General features: G+C 38.7%; 1 protein-coding gene across 8 annotated transcripts in view; it reads right to left on the reverse strand.

Annotated features, from left to right (window-relative positions):
• TFDP2 (transcription factor Dp-2) overlaps nucleotides 1-21,040 on the reverse strand; it is a 135,665-nt gene that overhangs the window by 37,066 nt on the left and 77,559 nt on the right. For all 8 annotated transcript variants that reach the window (XM_064378757.1, XM_064378756.1, XM_064378759.1 and 5 more), the window contains 2 exons: nucleotides 11,972-12,075; nucleotides 1,633-1,754 (listed from right to left, as the gene is read on the reverse strand). In XM_064378757.1, coding sequence (XP_064234827.1) covers nucleotides 1,633-1,754; nucleotides 11,972-12,075 — 226 coding nt within the window. The remainder of the gene's footprint in view (nucleotides 1-1,632; nucleotides 1,755-11,971; nucleotides 12,076-21,040) is intronic.

Raw genomic sequence — 21,040 nt, forward strand, 5'->3', positions numbered from 1 at the left:
TATTATAACTTGTCTAATTCTACACTGAATATATTCAAAGACTAAAACTAACACATACAAAAGATAGGTATATGAAATAAATCTTAATTTTATCCTGTGAACAAGACATCACAACATAATAGTCATGAGTTGAAATCAGCTCAATGAACAGTTAGGGAGGAAAACACTGCAAACTTGCAAACAAGACAGAGAAAAATTGTATTCACTCCACAAAATACTGACCATAAAACACCAGACATTCCTGCCACCTCCAATATAAAGCACAAATGGGGCTGAAAACATCCAGACCCTGGCCATTTCCAAAGTGGGCCAACACTGCTGGCACAGGCTTGGCTTTCATGTTATAATCTTTCAAGGCCATACAGAAATCCAAGGTAACCTTAGATCTACGTAAGAATGTTCATAAGGATTGAATAATGCCCACAGGATTACAGGTAATTCTGTCGGTTCAGCTCATTTGATAATGGAAAAGTATGTATACACAAAACTATTCTGTTTTTAATACTTAATGTGTCTGTACGTGTGTGTGCATGTATTTATGTATATTGATATGTATACAACTTAAAGCACCTTGCCAGGATTGTTATTAGTTTCACTTAATATACTTGAAGCAAGGAGATTCTTACTGAACTAAGATTTACCATCTGCTTGCTCAAACTCACATGATAGAATTACCAATGCAGTATTCCACCATGTAAATCACTTCTAAAGCAACCAAATGTCTAAAGTGACAAAATGAGGTTTTGAGTCACTTATCTTATTTCTTTTTCTTTTATGGAAGTATGAGGTGCTAAAATGATAAGGAGTGGAGAAAGGCATAAGTATTTTACAGGCAAAGATGAAACATATTTAAGTTTCTACTACAAGTAGCAAATGAGTAATGTGGAAGGGATATTGATTCAATTGTTCAGTGTTTAAAAAGAATCAAGAGGAAATTTAATAAAAATTTTATTTGGCCTCTTTTCCTAGCCTTTTCTGGTTTTTTAAGGAAATAAGAATTCATAGGGGAAATTCTGAGTATAGCCAACACTTAATATTTAACACCTTTTTTATGTGAGTTAAAAATATATAAAATATACTTTTCATATTTCTAAAGTTAAATGTCCTAATAAAAATAGTCCTATTTCAGAGTTTAAAAAGTCACAGGGTTTAGTTATAAGTTATTGTACTGTATTTCTCTGTTTAAAAATAGTTGTTCCACAAGGACACAGGGAGAGGAGCACTACACACTGGGGTCTGTTGGGGGGAAATAGGGGAGGGACAGCGGTGGGTGGGGAGTTGGGGAGAGATAGCAAGGGGAGAAATGCCAAATATAGGTGAAGGGGAGGAAGGCAGCAAATCACACTGCCACGTGTGTACCTATGCAACAATCTTGCATGTTCTTCACATGTACCCCAAAACCTAAAATGCAATATAAAATAAAATAAAAATAGAAAAAAAAATAGTTGTTCCAGAGATGATTTATATCTAAGATATAAAGTGAAATAAAATAGGTGATTTTGAAGGAAAAACATTTAGTTTTTAAGAACTAGACTAAAATAAAACAAGAACAGAAGACAAGATAGTGAGGAAAAAAAAGTTTAAACTTTTTTTTTTAACAGTTTAAAAAATAATAACTTGTAACACTCTTACCCAGGGACCCAGCCAGTAGCTTCTGCTATGTGTGTCTGAGTAACCATTGCTGGTGCAGGGGTATATGGACTCCCAATCAGAACACTTCCTGAACTGGTTAGTCTCTGTGGTGTGCTTATAATCTGTAAAGTTAGGAACAAAGAATATAATATTCTTAATTATTAAGAAAAGCCTACAGGTAGAAAATAACCTTGACTGCTAACCTACATATGAGGAAACCTTGCTGCCTAAAAGGCACTTAATGTCGGTCGTCTAAAAATATAAGCAACACCTCTGATGAACTTATATCCTAGGCTCTTAAAGCACAAGTATCCTGAATACTGACATGAGGTCATAATACAGGTTTCAGCAAATGAGTGGCAATTTGGAAGGATTAAGTAAAGAACTGACAATGCTTTCAAAATCAGAAAAATGAAAAGTTTTCTTTGAAACTAAGGAAATAAATTGCAGTACAGCTTGATTTACTAGAACCAAGGTAACAGCAAATCAGACTTCCACAGTCCATCATACAGTATACACAAAGATACTATCCAGCTTGGATTATTATATAGATGCAATTTTATCTGTTTTTAAGAGTATTGGGCTGGGTGCGGTGGCTCTTGCCTATAATCCCAGCACTTTGGGAGGACAGGCGGGTGGATCATCTGAGGTCAGGAGTTCAAGACCAGCCTGGCCAACATGGTGAAACCCTGTCTCTACTAAAAATACAAAATTATCTGGGCATGGTGGCACACGCCTGTAATCCCAGCTACACAGGAGGCTGAGGCAGGAGAATTGCCTGAACCCGGGAGGCAGAGGTTACAGTGAGCCGAGATCACGCCACTGCACTCCAACCTGGGCAAAAAGAGCAAAACTCTGTCTCAAACAAACAAACAAAAAAAGAGTATTTCATGTTATTAAAAACTCTTTAAAATAAGACCATGAAACATTCTATCATGTGGATTTATTATTCCCTACTAGATATATATGGATGTTTAATTACTTAGTATTATAAAGAATGCTGTGATAAACATTTTTGTACAAAGACCTTGCCCTTAATTTCTATTTCCTAAGGCTAGACTCCAGAAAGGGGATTAATGGAATCCCTAAAGACTTTTTTAAAAGGTACCTTATATGTGTTACCAAATTGCTTTCCAGGTCTTAAAATTTTCACTGGTTTAAAAAAAACAAAACAAAACATGTTTTTTCCAAAGACATTTATAGTAATTAACATTAAAAAAACTAGCAGCCTAGTAATAACTTCAGAAGTATTTTCATGTAAAAAAAAAAATAGGAAGAGGCATGCTCCAGTGAATGGGGATATTAATGAAAAATGATTGGCTCCTATGTGGATAATTGTTGAAGCAACTGCTGGGTATATAGTTCTATTTTTGTAAAGTTTTGAAAGTGTTCATGACAGTAAGTTTTAAGTCCCAATTAAGAGAGAAAAATATCTACAGGGACTACATATAATTGTTAATAAGTCCTCAAATAAGAGAAAGTTCTATTTCCCTACTGCCTTATGCAAGACAAAATGCTAATTAATTTTTATCTCCCTTCTGCTGCCAGGGTGAATCATTAAGTTCATTGCTAACTTGCTCCATACATAACCAAAGGGAAGGATTCATAAGCATTTCAAGTCCTCCATTTGCATTTGAAGGAGAGTCAAACAATAACCTCTGTAGTATAAAAATAGTTCAGACCTAGTTATTAAAGTCTAGTCAATATTTATTCATTCATCAAGTATTTAACAACCTTAGTTAGCTTCTGTTTATGTTTTGACATTATGTTAGTTTGGGGCTAGGAAGATGTTAGTACCTACAAATATTTATGAAATAGTTTTAATAAGTTCATTCTATAGTTTAAAAAAATAAAAACAAAAGATCCTAATTCTGACAGATGTCTGGAGAGTTCTGATTATGTACGATACACCAAGGGTGTTAAATAAGGCACTCAGAAGCTTTCCTAGTGAGAAAACAAAGTCAGACAATGTGTCTGTACCTCTTATCAAATTCTGCCTTGCATTCCAAGTATGCTTGCACTTCCCATTCTACATGTCTGGTCCCGCATCCCCACTTTCATTTCAGTGCAGGATCTTTAAGGGTGGAGAGTACCTTGCTAAACTAAGTTCTTTGCAGGGTTTAACGCAGTGGCAGGAAGCTCATAGGAAAGGCACAATAAATATTTACTGTTGGGATAAAATACTCAACTTTTAAAATAATAGGGGAAAAAAGGACCTTCATTTACTGATATGTTAAAAGGATTATATAAACTCCACTAAAAAAAAATAGAAAGCATAGTTTCCACCAATCACTACATCACATTCTCTATCATGCTGACCTTGGGTATAGACAGCTTATGAAGAAAAATGTGAGTTATCTGATTAGCCTCCGGTTGACTCTATTCCTTGAACCGGAGTGTCTACAAAGCTATTCTAAACATTCCAATTTACCCTTGAAACAGACTGTATTACTCCTGCAGTATTATTACTGAGAAGATCTTTTTCTATATGGTATTAGCAGCCTACATGCTTGGTTTTGCTGATTTACAGGGCTTTGTAGAAAAAAAAAAAGAAAGAAACTGGGCACAGGGGCTCACACCTATAATCCTAGCACTTTGGGAGGCAGAGGCAGGTGGATCATTTGAGGTCAGGAATTCAAGACCAGCCTGGCCAACCTGGTGAAACCCTGTCTCTACTAAAAATACAAAAATTAGTAGGGTGTGGGGATAGATGCCTATAATCCCAGCTACCCTGGAGGCTGAGGCAGGAGAATCACTTGAACCCAGGAGGCAGAGGAGGAGGTTTTAGTAAGCCAAGATCATGCCACTGCACTCCAGTCTGGGCAACAGAGGGAGACTCCACCTCAAAAAAAAAAAAAAAAAGAAAAAAAGAAAGGAGGAAGGGAAACAGGACACAGAGAAAAACTGTCTATCTTTTTGAAAATGACTTTGAAAGTAAATTCTAGTTTACATTTTCTTGTTTTCCCTTCCTTACTGTCAGATTGTTAGCTGATATTCTTTGCTGATCAGAGAGTGATTAGCAACAGTTTGCTCCCTTCTCTTAGCACAGGGCCTGGTACATAGCAATTCCTTAATAAACATTCCCTGCATGAACAAATTGGAGAGATGACACACTTGAATTGGAAAGATAAATTCAAAAAGCTTATGAGATGCTATAAGTTCCTAAACTAGGATAATGAGAATGAAACGTAAGAAATCAAACAAAAGGAAAGCCAGTGAAACTTGAACAGCCACAGAATATAAGAAAATTGGTTTATAGGGTGATGAGCCAGTCATACTTTCTAACCCTGAACCTAATGTTGAAATCCCAGGCCAGATGCGGTGGCTCACTCCTGTAATCCCAGCACTTTGGGAGGCTGAGGCGGGTCTATCTCATTAGAGGTCAGGAGTTTAAGACCAGCCTGGCCAACATAGTGAAACCCCATATCTACTAAAAATACAAAAAAATTAGGGGAGTATTGTGGTGAACACCTGTAATTCCAGCTACTTAGGAGGCTGAGGCAGAAGAATCGCTTGAACCTAGGAAGTGGAGGTTGTAGTGAGCTGAGATTGTGCCACTGCACTGCAGCCTGGGTGACAGAGTGAGACTCCACCTCAAAAAAAAAAAAAAGCCCAAACTAAAGTATTAAAGTTGGAGGTAAAAACATACTTTTAATATTCACTTGATACAATAAGGAAAATGGAGTTTTAAATATCAGAGTCCCCCTACCAAAAATCCAGACATCCTTTTCTTTTTTTTTTTTTTTACTTTAATTACTGCAAAACGTTCCAATCCAGACATCCTTAATTTAAATGTTATCATGTGGTTTCTCTGACGATAGAATTAGTTAGGCTGGGAAAATCACATAGCAATTAAACATTATTCTGAACATTTTCCTGCCCTCAATCAACATATTTTATGTACTACTGCCATCTACAGTTAAAAAAGCCAAGAGAGCATATGTATTCTAAAGGGAAAAAGTTACAAAATTATAAAGTGGTATATTAAGAGATTTCACTATTTGATGAATTTTGGTTTTCACTGTAAGAAGCATACAGTTTTTACTCTTCTAAAATAATACAGCCATGAGATTATCTTATACAGTTGACCCTTGAACAACATGGGCTTGAACTAGGCAGGTCCACTTATACATGGATTTTCTTCCACTTCTGCCACCCCCGAGTTAGCCAGACCAACTCCTCCTTTTTCTCCTCCTCAGCCTACTCAATATGAAGACATCAAGGATAAAGACCTTTATAATAGTTCACTTCCACTTAATAAATTATAGATGTATTTCCCTAATGATCTTCTTAGTAATATTTTTTTCTAGCTTACTTTATTGTAAGAATACAGTATATAATACATATTAACATACAAAATAACAAATATGACATAAAACATGTTATTCGACTGTTTATATTATAGTAAGGCTTCTAATCAATAAGGTATTAAGTGTTAAATTTTGGAGGAATCAAAAGTTATATATGGATTTCTGACTGCACAGGGGCTGTGCCCTTATCCCCTGCATTGTTCAAAGGTCAACTGTATATAAAATCATAAGATCCGTAACTTATACAACCATAAGAGAACCTGTAAGAAAAGGGCAAGTATCTCAAACTAAAATAGGTACCGCTAAACTAGTTTCCATAACCACAGAAAACAAATGAAAACTTTTCGTGGGGCCTTTTGAAATTCCTATCTACCATTAAGATTTAGCTTCCAAAAGACATGTAAAGTTAAAAGGGCAACTAGAAAAAGAAGGCTAAGAAGCAAATGGATGAGATTTTATCCAATAATTCTTTAACTAAACAAAAACTTTTTAAAAAATCATGGATGAGGGAGTTAGGAGAACCAGTAAATGGCTCTGAGTGTCTTAGTCCATTCAGGCTACTTATAACATACCACCTTAGATTGAGTAATTAGTTAATTTTCTTTAAAGTCTTCTGCAAGGAGTATAAAACTTGGCAATTTACAAACCACAGAACCTTATTGCTCACTGTTTTGGAGGCTGCTGAGAGGTCCAAACTTAAAGCGCTGGCAGATTCAGTGCCTGGTGAGGGCTTATTCTCTCCTTCAAAGATGATGCCTTCTGGTTGCATCCTAATAGCAGAAAAGGTCCAGGGAGCTCCCTTCAACCTCTTTTATAAGGGCACTAATTCCACTCATAAGGGTGAAGCCCTCAGGACTTCAGCACTTCCCAAAAGGCCCCGCCTCTTAATACCACTATAGTAGGGATTAGGTTTCAACATGAATTTTGGAGGAACACATTCAGACCAGAGCATTCAGTTCCTGGCTCTCTAAACTTCATGCCTATTTCACTGGCAAAATGCATTCATTTCATTCCAATAGTCTTACAAGTCTTAACTCCTTCCCACAATCAGATATGGGTAAGACTCAAAGGTGCAATTCATCCTGAGGCAAATTCCCCTCCAGCTGTGAGCCTGTGAAATGCAACCTGTTTCCAAAATACCATGAGGGGACAGGCACAGAACAGACATTCCCATTCCAAAAAGAAGAAAACAGAAAAGAAGAAAGCGATAATAGGTCCCAACCAATCCAAAACCCAACAGGGCAAACATTAACTTTTAAGGCTTCACAATAATCTTTGACTTGATATCCTGCCTTCTGGACACACTGGGGCAGGAGCTGGGCCCCAAGGTACCAGAAGTCCTCACCCACATGATTTTACTGGGGACAGCCCATGTTGCAGTTCTCCTGGGTTGGGTCTGCATGTGGCTCTCCCAGGCTGGAGTTGCATGCTGGAAGCTCTAGTAGACTAGGGCTTCAGGGAGTGACCCTGCCCTGCTCAGCTCCACTAAGCTTTGCCCTAGTGAGGGTTCCTAGTGGTGGTCTCACCTCTGTAGCAATTCTCTGCCAGGATCTGTTAAGGCTCTCCAGGGCATCTTTTGAAATCTAGGTGGAAGTTATCATACCCCGCAGCTTGTGCACTCTACACCTGTTGGAGATGGTATCACTCAGAAACTGCCAAGGTTCACCATCTATGCCCTCTAGAGCAGCAGCCACTGTGATTTGCACGATACCTGGGCCTACTGGAGCCACACCTGGAATAGCTAAGGAGCACTGTGCCAAAATTTGGGGAGAAGACTTGACACAGTGCCAGGCAGGGATTACCAGTGTTCCATTAGAGCCTGAAGCCTCTCTTCGATAGTTCTGTCCCCCACGCCTTGGTACTCTGGGCCTGTGATGGGGGCAGGGGGCAGCACTGGTAATCACTGAATGCTGTGGGTTTATTCTTCCATTGTTTTGAAGAACAGCACCAAGCTTCCACCCATCCACGTTAATCTCCTTATCCAAAGGTGATTTCACCACTCTTTTGGTGTTCTCTCTAGAACATGCTTTTTTATTCTTTACATGACCAAGCTGAGACTTTCCCAAATCTTCACTTTTGATTATAAATTATAACTTTTTTTTTTTTTTGAGACGGAGTTTCGCTCTTGTTACCCAGGCTGGAGTGCAATGGCGCGATCTCGGCTCACTGCAACCTCCGCCTCCTGGTTTCAGGCAATTCTCCTGCCTCAGCCTCCTGAGTAGCTGGGATTACAGGCACACACCACCATGCCCAGCAAATTTTTTGTATTTTTAGTAGAGATGGGGTTTCACCATGTTGACCAGGATGGTCTCGATCTCTTGACCTCGTGATCCACCCGCCTCGGCCTCCCAAAGTTCTGGGATTACAGGCGTGAGCCACCGCGCCCAGCATAAATTGTATCTTTAATTCATTTCTCTCTTCTCACATTTTACTATAAAGAGCCAAGAGAAGCCATGTTGATCCCTAAACACTTTGCTTAGAGATTTCTTTGGCCAATTATGCAATTTCACTGCTCCTAAGTTCCTCCTTCATTAGAACAGGAAAACAATTCACTCAAGTCGCTTGTCATTTTTTTTGTTGTTGTTTGGTTGTTTTATTTTATTTTTTTGAGACAGAGTCTCATTCTGTCAATCAGGCTACTACAGCCTTGAAATCTTGGGCCCAAGTGATCCTCTCTCCTTGGTCTCCTGAGTGGCTAGGACTATAGGTGTCGACATGCTTGGCTTTTTTTTTTTTTTTTGAGACAAAGTCTCATTCTGTTGCTCAGGCTGGAGTGCAGTGGTGCAATCCCTGCTCACCACAACCTCTGCTTCCTAGGTTCAAATGATCCTTCTGCCTCAGCCTCCCAAGTAGCTGGGATTACAGGCACCTGCCACCATGTCCGGCTAATTTTTGTATTTTTAGTAGAGATGGGGTTTCACCATGTTGGCCAGGTTGGTCTCAAACTCCTGACCTCAAGTGATCCACCAGCCTTGGCCTCCCAAAGTGCTGGGATTAAAGGCATTAGCCACTGCACCCAGCCTAGCTAATTTTTTAAGTTTTTTTTTTTAATAGAGATGAAGTCTCACTATGTTGCCCAGCCTGGTCTGAAACTCCTGGGCTCAAGAGATCCTCCTGCCTTGGCCTCACAAAATGTTGGGATTACAGGAATGAGCCACTGTGCCCAGCCTTTTGCTGTTCTGTAACAAGGATGGCCTTGCCTCCAGTTTCCAATAACATGTTCCTCACTCCCGTCTAAGACCTCATTACAATGGCTTTTACCATCCATATTTGTGCCAACATTCTCTTCACGACCACTAAGCTAATCTCTAATTAGGAGTGAGGCTTTCTCTATATCTCTCCTCTTCTGATTCCTCACCAAAATCACCCTTAATGGTCCACTCATCTCAAGAGGCTTTTTTCAGCCTGTTCCTCTGAACTCTTCCAGCTTCTGCCCATTACCCAGTTCCAAAGCCACTTCTACAGTTTTAGGTGTTTGTCATGGCAGCAACCCAGTTCTTGGTACTAATTTTTGTCTGAGTCTGCTATAACAAAATACCTTAGCATGGGTAATTTATAAATGATAGAAATGTATTTCTTGCAGTTCTGGTGGCTGGGAAGTCCAAGATCAAGGCACCAGCAAATTTAGTGTCTAGTGAAGGTTCACTCTCTGCTTCATAGATGGTGCCTTCTTGTAGTGTCCTCACTACAAGAAGTGGGGCAGAGCGGGGGCAAAGAGCTCCCTTCAACTTCTTTATGAGGTCACCAATCCCATCCATGAGAATGAAGCCCTCATAGCTTAATCACTTCCCCGAAGGCCCCACCCCTTAACACCACCACAATGGGGACTAAGTGTCAACATGAATTTTGGAGGGACACATTCAGGAGACAGCAATGGGGTCTTATAACAATTAGGAAGCCAAAAAGGAAATTATGATTCCTGCCTAAGAACTCAGAACTGAAAAAAGAACCTTAGAAGTAGGGGGATAAATTAAGGATTTGGGATGACCCGGTTGAAGGTAGAGCTCCAAATCTCCTCTCCTTCTTGTGACCTTTGTTTTGCGGATCCTGAGATTTACAGTAACTGAGTTAGTACCACACATCACTACTTATTATTAACAGAACTGGATATGTAACGGATAGTTCAAACTGACAATGGGAGAAAAATTATATATGCTTCCAAAGGAGAAATTCAAATCTGGGGTATAGCAGCATTAAACAAACAAAAAATAAGGTAAAATAATCTCTCAAAATATAAGAGTTCTGTAAGGGCAAGACTCATAAAGGTTTGAGTATATTTAATTTTGGTGCTTATATTTAATTTGGTGCTTATTTCAAAACACAGACTTTTAAAACTTGGGTGCTTTACCTCATTTCACCTATAGTAGTGGCTGGGGAGAGGCAAATGCTTAGCAAATGTCTGAAAATATAACCTGAGCTACCTTAAAATGACGGCTCTTATTTGAGCTTAAACCTCTATGAGGTTTAGTGCTAGATTATATTCTTCGCATACTTACAGTAAATTGTGTTGTATTTTTAGCTTGATTTCTGCAGATGATAAACAGTCCTCAACTAACCAAGGAAAATGTCATGTCTAGAATGTGTCCTAAAGACTTTCTGAAACCATTAAGTATGTTAAAAGATATTTTTGTTTAAATAACTTTGCATTTAACATAGTCCACGGTGCTGTTGTACATTATGGGCAAAATTTATCTGCACTGCTCTATAGATGAAAAGATGACACTGACAACGAAGAGTTATTGCTTAGATGTTTAAGTACTTTTACTAATGGTGGGTGAGTCCATTTAAATTAGACATAGTTTCAGAGTAGGTGAATGTAATCTTGTTTATAAATAAGTCTTCTGAAAGTGCTATACACTTTAAGCTCTAGCGTAATTAAATAATGCCCTTAGAGAAATAGTTGTTTTCTAGTTTTCATTCACTATCTCTACTGCTAAAGATTAACATGAATTGGTATATTGTTTTTTCCCCAAAAGTCTTTTTTTTTTTTTGAGACGGAGTTTCGCTCTTGTTACCCAGGCTGGAGCGCAATGGCGCGATCTTGGCTCACCGCAACCTCCGCCTCCTGGGTTCAGGCAATTCTCCTGCCTCAGCCTCCTGAGTAGCTGGGATTACAGGCACACGCCACAATGCCTAGCTAATTTTTTGTATTTTTAGTAGAGACGGGGTTTCACCATGTTGACCAGGATGGTCTCAATCTCTTGACCTCGTGATCCACCCGCCTCGGCCTCCCAAAGTGCTGGGATTACAGGCGTGAGCCACCGCGCCCGGCTTTCCCCAAAAGTCTTTAACGGAAGGAGTTTTAAATTGCTCCAGATGTAGATTAACTATTGGGTCACAGATTCCATTTATGTGAGAATATATAGTTTAGGGTAGTAAAGGTTATTTTATAAGAAAAATAAAAAAGGAGGAGGACATAAAGTATAATACATTTCAAATCAACTTAACAACTAAATACAAGAGAAATCTCACATAGCGAGCAAAAACCTTAATACTACACATCCAGAATCCACATATTCAAATATGTGAAAATTAAATATTAGAGAGCACAATGCCTTTCTTTTACTCAAGCTCAAGACTTGACCAGACACATTCAGATAAAAACAAAATATTTTTTTAAAGTGACTCAGGTAACTAAAATTAATCAGAATTTTAAAATTTTATTTATTTATTTGAGACAGGGCTTTGCTTTATCAGGCTGGAGTGCAGTTGCGCAAACACGGCTCACTGCAGCCTTGACCTCCTGGGCTCAAGCAATCCTCCCACCTCAGTCCCCCAAGTAGCTGGGACTTCAGGCATGCATTGCAGCGCCCAGCTGTTTTTTGTAGAGACAGGGTTTCACCATGTTGCCCAGGCTGGTCTTGAACTCTTGGGCTCAAGTGATCCACCTGCCTCGGCCTCCCAAAGTGTTGGCATTACAGGCATGAGCCACCTACCGTATCTGGCTTAACAGGAATATCTGATCAAACATCTTTAAATTAGTCTTAGCTAAACAAAGTTTCAATTCTAATATTTAATAATTTTCTTACCATTTGGGGTCCAACATTCACATTGATTGGTCCTAAGGTTTTTGGTAAAATCTTTGTAGGTGAGTTGGTATTGGAAACTGGAAATGCAACAAATGAAATGTTGCCTGAAATGATATCAAAACATTACGTTAGTATTCTGCAATACCAAGGTCATTTTCTAGCTACAGACATCCATGGTCCTAATCCATTTTGTTGAAGTAATTTATAATTACCTTAGCAAGCATATTATAAACAAAATACACCTTACTGAAAAGCCATACGAACGATTGCTTTGTTGTAACAAATACAATTAATTTTGCTGCATAACTAATCTTATTTATATTTTACTGAAAATCTATAAATAGTTCCAATTAATTGACAACTATAAAACTTTCAGTTGGTCTTTTAGAGGAAAAAATACTTACAGAATATATAATGCAAATCACAGTTTGTATCAGAATTGAGAAAAGATCTTTAATAGACATGATAGAACAAATAATGTATGAAACATAACATGAAAAGTAAAATAAACATTCAGATTTCTTTTTAGTACAAAATATTGAGACTAAAAGCTAACATATTTTCAAACTGTCAAATTGGTAATGCTTTGGGGTTTTATAATACTAGATAAAAAAACATGGTGCTAACTAGTTATTAATACTAGAAACAGTGAGATCGGCACCGTGTTTTCAAGTGATTTCAGTACTTTAAATTTCAAATTAACATAGCAAACTCCTACCAAGAAAATTCCCCTCAAAGGAAAAGCCAACCTATTATTTTCTGAACTATAACATCAACTACTTAATTCCCCCAACAAACTTCAGCTTATCAATGTTTCTCTTAGAAGATAACAGTGTAACAAAATATATCAAAGGAGATCATCCAGGAAGTATGTGAAAGGCCAACTCTAAAACCCTGGGGACAACCAATGTTTAAGGGTAGGATGACAAAGACATTTCCTTCTTAGTTGCCTTCCTCAGATGGCCCACATCTTACAAAACATGACCACGCTGCCTTACTAATTTTTTTTTTTTTGAGATGGGGTCTCCCTCTGACACCCAGGCTAGAGGGCAGTGATGCAATGATGGGTTACTACAGCCTCAAACTCCAGGGCTCAAGTGATCCTCCCACCTCAGCCTCCAAAGTGGCTGATGCCACAGGCATGTGTCACCACACCCAGCTAATTTTTTTATTTTGTAGAGATGGGGTCTCGCCATGTTGCCCAGCCTCGACTCAAACTTCTGGGCTTCAAGCAGTCCTCCCCCTCAGCCTCCCAAAATGCTAGGTGTTAAAGGCTTATGGCCAGGCACGGTGGCTCACGCCTGTAATCTCAGCACTTTGGGAGGTTGAGGTGGGCAGATCACGAGGTCTGGAGTTCAATACTAACCTGACCAACATAGTGAAAACCTGTCTCTACTAAAAATACAGAAATCAGCCGGGCATGGTGGTGCATGCCTACAGTCCCAGCTACTCAGGAGGCTGAAGCGGAAGAATCGCATGAACCCGGGAGGTGGAGGCTGCAGTAAGCTGAGACTGGGCCACTGCACTCCAGCCTGGGCGACAAAGGGAGAATCTGTCTAAAAAGTAAACAAACAAAAAAAGGCTTGAGCCACTGTACCAGCCTAAATGACATTTTTCTTTTTCTTCTTTTTTTGAGATGGAGTCTCGCTCTGTCGCTCAAGCTGGAGTGCAGTGGCACGATCTCAGCTCATTGCAACCTCCACGTCCTGGGTTCAAGTGATTCTGCAGCCTCAGCTTCCCAAGTAGTTGGGATTACAGGCACCCGCCATCATGCCCAGCTAAATTTTTGTATTTTTAGTAAAGACAGGGGTTCATCATGTTGGCCAGGCTGGTCTCAAATCCTGACCTCAGGTGATCTGCCCACCTTGGCCTCCCAAAGTGTTGGGATTACAGGCATGAGCCACCGCACCCGGCCCTAAATGACTTCTTTCATCTCTGCTCTGTGCTTTCTGCCTCTTCAGGGATTTCACCCATCAATTATCTACTCTGTCTCCTGAATTTTCAACTATTCCAATGGCCCTTTCCCTTCAGTTTTTCTCTCTGCCCATTTGGCACTATAGAGTTCATTTTCCCCCTAACTACACATTTTAAAATCAAATTATCTTTCTTGTACCCACTCAGCAAGTCCTAGTACCCAAATCTGCTTCTCCTTCATGTTCTAACTCTTGATATATAACTGAGCCTTCCTATATGATCATCGAATCCACCCAGTGATCCAATCTAGAAATGATCTTCATTCCATCCCCTCCTTCCTCATTCAACTGACCACCATATTTGTTATTCCTTATTCTAGTTCCTTTATGCCAGCGGTCCCCAACCATTTTGGCACCAGAGGCTGGTTTTGTGGAAGACGGTTTTTCCACAGATCGGGGTGGGGGAAGGAATGGTTTTGGAATGATTCAAGTACCTTACATTTATTGTACACTTTATTTCTATTATTACATTTTAGTATGAAATAATTATACAAATCATTTTCAAATGAAATAATTATACAAATCATCATAATGTGGAATCAGTGGGAGCCTTAGGCTTGTTTTCCTGCTACTAGACAGTCCCCTCTGGAAGTGATGGGAGACAATAACAGATCACCAGGCATTAGATTCTCATAAGGACTGTGCAACCTAGATCCCTTACATGCGAAGTTCACAATAGGGTTTATGCTCCTATGATAATCTAATGCCGCTGCTCATCTAACGAGGTGGAGCTCAAGTGGTAATGTGAGCCAATGTGAGCCACAGAGAACAGCTGTAAATACAGATGAAGCTTTGCTCACTCACTGGCTCCCCTGCCTACCACTCACCTCCTGCTGTGTGACCCAGTTCCTAACGGGCCACGGACTGGTACCTGGTGGCTGATTAGGGACCCCTGCTTTATGCTGCTGGTACTCGTTTAATTTGCAACTTTATATCTGGTTTGAATACAGTTACCCTCTAACTCAGTGATTCACAATACTGGCTGTTCAACACAATTACCTGGGAAGCAATAAACAATACTAATGCCTACGTTCCAATTCTAGAGCTGCTGATATAGTTGATCTGAGGTAAACCTGGGCACTGGGCCATTAAAAGTTCTCCAGACAGTTCCAGTGTGCAGCCAAGGCTGAGCACCACTGCTCTTACTAGATATCCTACCTCTAACAGCTTTCTTAGCCACTCCATGCATCTATAACAAACCAGTCTTTCAACTGGCAAAACTGTTCTGAACACTCCCCTAATTAGGGTTTGTAAGGACACCACAACACTTCCTAAATGCCTCTCAGACTCCTCAACATAGTACAAAAGCTCAAAGTAGAGATCTCACCCTGCCTCCTTTCCCAGCTTCATCTTTAGCTGTTCCCCCGACATGCACCCCAGAATCCAACCAGATTAAATATTTTACATTTCCAGAGAGGCACCAATTCAACCACCTGGCTTCAGCATACACCTTTCCCTCTGCTGAGAAGGCCCTTCTCTACTGAGCCAACTCCTACCTACTAGCACTTCAAAATGGATAGATTCCACACCATTTTCTGAGCAATTATTATGTCCCCAGTCTGTTCCAGAGGTTTCCTATATATGTACATATATACATACACACATATATGGTGTATATATACATATATATACAGACACACACATACACTGTTGCCCTAAGCATTGATGATGAAAAAAGTATATGTATGTATATATACACACACAAATTTTATATATGTATATGTATGTATGTATGTACCTATGTGTACTTTTTTCCTCATTGATGCTTAAGACAACAGTGTGAAATAGATTATTAGTGACTCTATTTTATACACTAAGAAATTGAGATTGAGATTAAGTACAATGTCCCATAGCTAGTGAAGCCGATGGCTCCACCTCCAAAGCCTCTGCTCTATGCAACTCCTTCTCCTTAAAAGCTGTCCCATCCCCTGTGGCCTAAATCCTGGATATTCCTCTTCTGGCTTCTCATAAAACCTGTTATTACTTATTTGTGACTCTATTATAAATGGGCTACGTCTCTCAGCTTTGTATCCTAGCACCTAGTTTAGCTATTGGCACAAAACAGGTGCACAAACTATAAAAACTGATCAGCAAAGATAGAAATTATTACTTTTCCTAATCTGGATGCCAAACTTCCTGTAATAAAGCTTAAATTACAGCCCTTTTTATTTTTCCAACCAAGATCATAACTCATACTGAGTTTGAAATCAATTTAAAGAGCAGGTCCTTTGTTTATTTTGCTTTTAACACTACTGAACTGGTATTATCAAATAGTTTCCCTATCTTGTAATTGTGCAACTAATTTTCTTAAAACATACAATGTGGCTGGGCACAGTGGCTCATACCTGTATTCCCCGCACTTTGGGAAGCAAGTGGATCACCTGAGGTCAGGAGTTTGAGACAAGCCTGGCCAACATGGCGAAACCCCGTCTCTACTAAAAACACAAAAATTAGCTGGGCATGGTGGTACATGCCTGTGATACCAGCTAGCTGGGAGGCTGAGGTACAAGAATTGCTTGAACCCGGGAGGCAGAGGTTGCAGAGAGCCGAGATCACACCACTGCACTCCAGCCTGGGCAACAGAGCAAGACTCTGTCTCAAAAGAAAAAAGAAATTGACAGAACAAAAATTACAGTCCAGAAATTATTTCACTTATATATGAAAATTTTGTACATGATAAAGGGAATATTTCAAACCAATGATGTTGAGACAAGAGACTGTCCATTTTGATAAAAGAAATTTTACATTTCAATTTCTCACATTGAACAAAAATAAATTTCAGAAAAATCAAATATTTAAACATAAAAATTAAAACTTTATAAAAGTATTAGAAGAAAAAAATATAATATTTTTATAATCTGGGAATGAGGAAGGCCCATCTCATCATGTTACAGAATTTAGATATCTTAAGTAAAAAGAATGATAGAGCTGACTATTTGAAAATCAAAACTTTCTCTATAGCAAGACAATATACTTAGAAGACAAATGTCAGACTCTGAAAAGAATGATAGAGCTGACTATTTGAAAATCAAATCAAAACTTTCTCTATAACAAGACAATATACTTAGAAGACAAATTTCAGACTGGTAAACAAATGTGCAATGCACAGGTCATTTGATTACCATCCTTAAAAAATTGTTTATTTAACTTGCCCTTATAAATCAATAAGAAAAAGACAATACCCCAATACAAAAATAAGTCTGGTATATGGGTGAATACAGATGCCAGTGATGGCATGAAAAGATGCTTGATTTTAAAAATTAAGAAACTAATTTTTCTTTTAAAAGAAAACTTTTGCCTACTAGACTGATAAAAAATTAACAAGTCTGATAATACACTGAGTTGGTGAGGATGTGGCAAAATGAGAATATTTTTAAAATACTGACTTGGCAGCTACTACTATATGTCAAGAACTAAGGCTAAGCATTAGGATATTCAGTGAACAAGTAACACTGCTTCCTGCATTCAAGGGGTTAACATACTCTGTTAGCAAAGGGAGTACTGTAGAACCTTTCTGGAGATTCTGACAATGTGTTGATTATAATTAGAGAGGAATAACTATGTGTTAGAATACAGAATTTTACATAAATCCTTTAAAAATAATTCTACACATTTGAAAGCTTCTTTCCATCTCAACAAATACCCTCTGTTGCCTAAGTGGCAAGCTTATGTCTAGCTTCTGTGACATCATGATTGACAATGGGCATGCCCTCTGACCAGCAGTTCTTCTGGTGGAAATATATTCTAATAAACTAGGCAGATAAGAACAATTATACATGTCCTGGGATTGGAGCATTATGGAGAAAAGCAAAGACCTACAAAAAATTTAAGCGTTGAAACATCTTTTGGTGAATGTGTATGATAGAATATTATATAGTCCCTAAAAATATAAGCATGTATTGCCATGGAAAAATGTGCCTATTATAAGAGAATATGATTACATTTACATGAAAAACTATATATACATATATTTTTATATATTTATAAAAAGCCTGCCAAGAGAAACCACAAATTTAACAGTGGTTAAGCTCTGAAAAGTAGCATGGAGGAAGCTTTTATTTTGTTTTATACTTTTTTATTATTTGAAAAAACATTTAATGAACATGTATGCACTTGCTTCATAATTTTAAAAGCTACTGTCATTCTGAAAAAAAGAGAGAGAATGAATTAGCCATAGCTGCTAAAACAAGTTGAAGATCTAAAAATGATTGTCTTATAAGTAGTAAAAATGAAATTTGCTTTAAACAGAGTTAAAAAGGGGCTGGGCACAGTGGCTCATGCCTGTAATCTCAGCACTTTGGGACGCCGAGGTGGACAGATCATGAGGTCAGGAGTTCGAGATCAGCCTGGCCAACATGGTGAAACCCTGTCTCTACTAAAAATACAAAAAATTAGCTGGGCATGGTGGTATATGCTTGTAATTCCAGCTACTGGAAAGGCTAAGACAGGAGAATCACTTGAACCCAGGAAGCAGAGGTTGCGGTAAGTGGACATCACACTATTGCATGCCAGCCAGGTGACAGAGAAAGACTCTGTCTAAAAAAAAAGCAGTTAAAAGGACTCCACTAGAATTCCAATAGTTGTAATATCCAGAAATAAAAGCCACATGTTTACTTCCATCAAATTAGCTAAGTTCAGCAGCAGATATATATATATATATATGGACCTAAAAGGACACCTTTAGGTAAGTTATATAAAGATTCAGTCAATCAAAATTTCAGCCAGGCTGAGGGAAGTAAATAAAGTTTGAACAGTTTTTCCTAAGTACATGGCCTAAATTCATAGCTCCTTGGCAACAGGAGCTCAACACTGTCCAGAAGCTGATTCCTGGCACTCAGTGTATTAAAAACAATTTTTGAAGTTGCTTGGATTTTGGTTCTGGCAATTCCGTCAATTAACTAAATGAGATCAATCACCTAGGGAAGTGGCTAAGAAACAGAACTAAAAACTTATGCCAAATCTTGGCACAGGCACAAGATTTTGGCTCAAATATTATTTCAATTTATTGAGTAATTGAAATATTTTTGTTTTCCATTAGAATTGTCTAGACACCATAGTTTTTTTTCCACTCATAATTCTTTAGGGGATTCCAGTTACAATTAATCATCTTCAAAATGTTCAATTAAAATTTAAAAAAAATCCAGTCACATAATTGTGGTTTGTCTATATGATGCTAATACAAATTTTTTTCCCATGGCATAGACTTTCTGAAAAAAAATTTTTTTTTTTTTGCTTGCTTTAAGGAAAACCTTCTTCACCCGAGCCTACATCACATCCTCTTAGAAGAACCAAATTTGTAACTTACTATAGGAAAGAATACATCTTTTTGTGGGTTCATAGATCTCTTAAATTAGAAGCAATGATATATCCCATATATACAGGGTCCAACTTCCCAGGACAAGCTAACCTATAGCCTAAAATAGAAGTTTTTGATTTGTTTGTTTTAAGACAGGATCTTGCTCTGCACTCAGCCTGGAGAGCAGTGGCACTATCACAGCTCACTGTGGCCTCAAACTCCTGGCTCAAGTTATCCTCCAGCCTCAGCTTTTCAATGAGTTAGGATGGTTGGTGTGTGCTAACATGCCCAGCCTTTTTTTTTTTTCTTTTTTTGTAGGGAGGGGGTCTCACTATATTGCCCAGGCTGGTCTCAAACTCTTGAGCTCAAGAGCTCCTCCCACCTTGCCAAAGCACTGGGATTACAGGCATGAGCCAGCACATCCAGCATAAATAAAGTGACCTAGATTGTGGTGGTGTATGTGTTTGCTAAAGTCTCAGAATGCTAGGCTAAAAGGGGTGATTCTACTGTATGTAAATTAGACCGTAATAAAATGATGGGGAAATGTAACCTGGGCAAGTTCATATTAATTAGTAAGATGCTAACTACAGATTATACCATCCTCTTGTTTTTTCTCTTCTGTCACCCTCAACTGGCACTTAAAAAATTACAGGTAGTTCATCTTCTTGTCTAAATTACATCCCTTCAGCTACTGTCCCTTTTGAGTCAGTCTCCTGCATCATTGAAATCTTTCCCTCTCTGCTGGATCATTCTCATTAGCACATAAACATGCATAATTTCTTCCATCTCAAAAACAAAAAACAAACCAACTTTTCTTGACCATCCGCAGTCCTCCAGTTACCAACTAATTTCTGTTGCCCTCTACAGCAAAACTACTCACAAATCTGCCAGCATTTGCAGTTTCCACGTCCTCCACTTCTCAGTTTCTCTTGAACCCTCTCTTCCCAATTTCCCCTGACAAATTCCACTGAAATTTGTGGCATTCAATTTACTTTAACCTTCCATTTATTCTGACACTTTTAAAAATCACACCTTCCTTAGAAACACTTTCTCCACTTGACATCCAAGCCACCATTTTCTCTTGGTTCTCCTCCCCATCTACTGGCTGCTCCTTCTCAGCCTTAGTTGCTGCTGCTTCTCTCTAAACATTTGGGAGCCCCTTAGCTGAGTCCTCCAACCTCTTGGCAGTGAGCCCTTCCTTGTGAGATGATCCTATCTAAGTCTCCTGGCTTTAAATATACTGATAAATCTCGTGTATATTTTTCTGGATTAAATCTCTCCCTTGAACTTCAGATTCACATATCCAACTACCTTCTCATATTTCCATTTTGATGTCTCACACGTATCTCAAACTTAACATATCCAAAATCTAACTCTGCACTGCCCCCTCCCCTCCTAGAAACCTCCTTCTTCATCTCAGTAAATGAAAACTATTCTTCAACTGCTCAGACTGAAAAAATTACACTGTTGAGACTTCGCTTTCTCTGATATCCCACATTCAATCCATTCAAGAATCCTGCAAGCTGGATCTTTAAAACACAGCTTGAATTACAACCACCTCTCACCTCCTCCTCTATCACTCTGGTCCAGGCAAGCATCTTGGCTTGAATTATTGCAGTACCTTCCTGATGCATCTCCATACTGCTGCTCACCTACCCTACTTTTAATGAATAATCCACTCACTCTTCTCCATGCTGATATGAAATGCAACCGTGAGTTTACTTATTTGGGTCAATTTATTTTCTATTCTGATCCACTGATCTGCCTCTTCATATGCCAGTTCCCCGTAGTTTTATTTTA

This window comes from Aotus nancymaae, unplaced genomic scaffold, assembly GCF_030222135.1.
Source record: "Aotus nancymaae isolate 86718 unplaced genomic scaffold, 86718_ANA_hifiasm-v0.15.2.pri h1tg000019l, whole genome shotgun sequence".
Lineage (NCBI taxonomy): Eukaryota > Metazoa > Chordata > Mammalia > Primates > Aotidae > Aotus > Aotus nancymaae.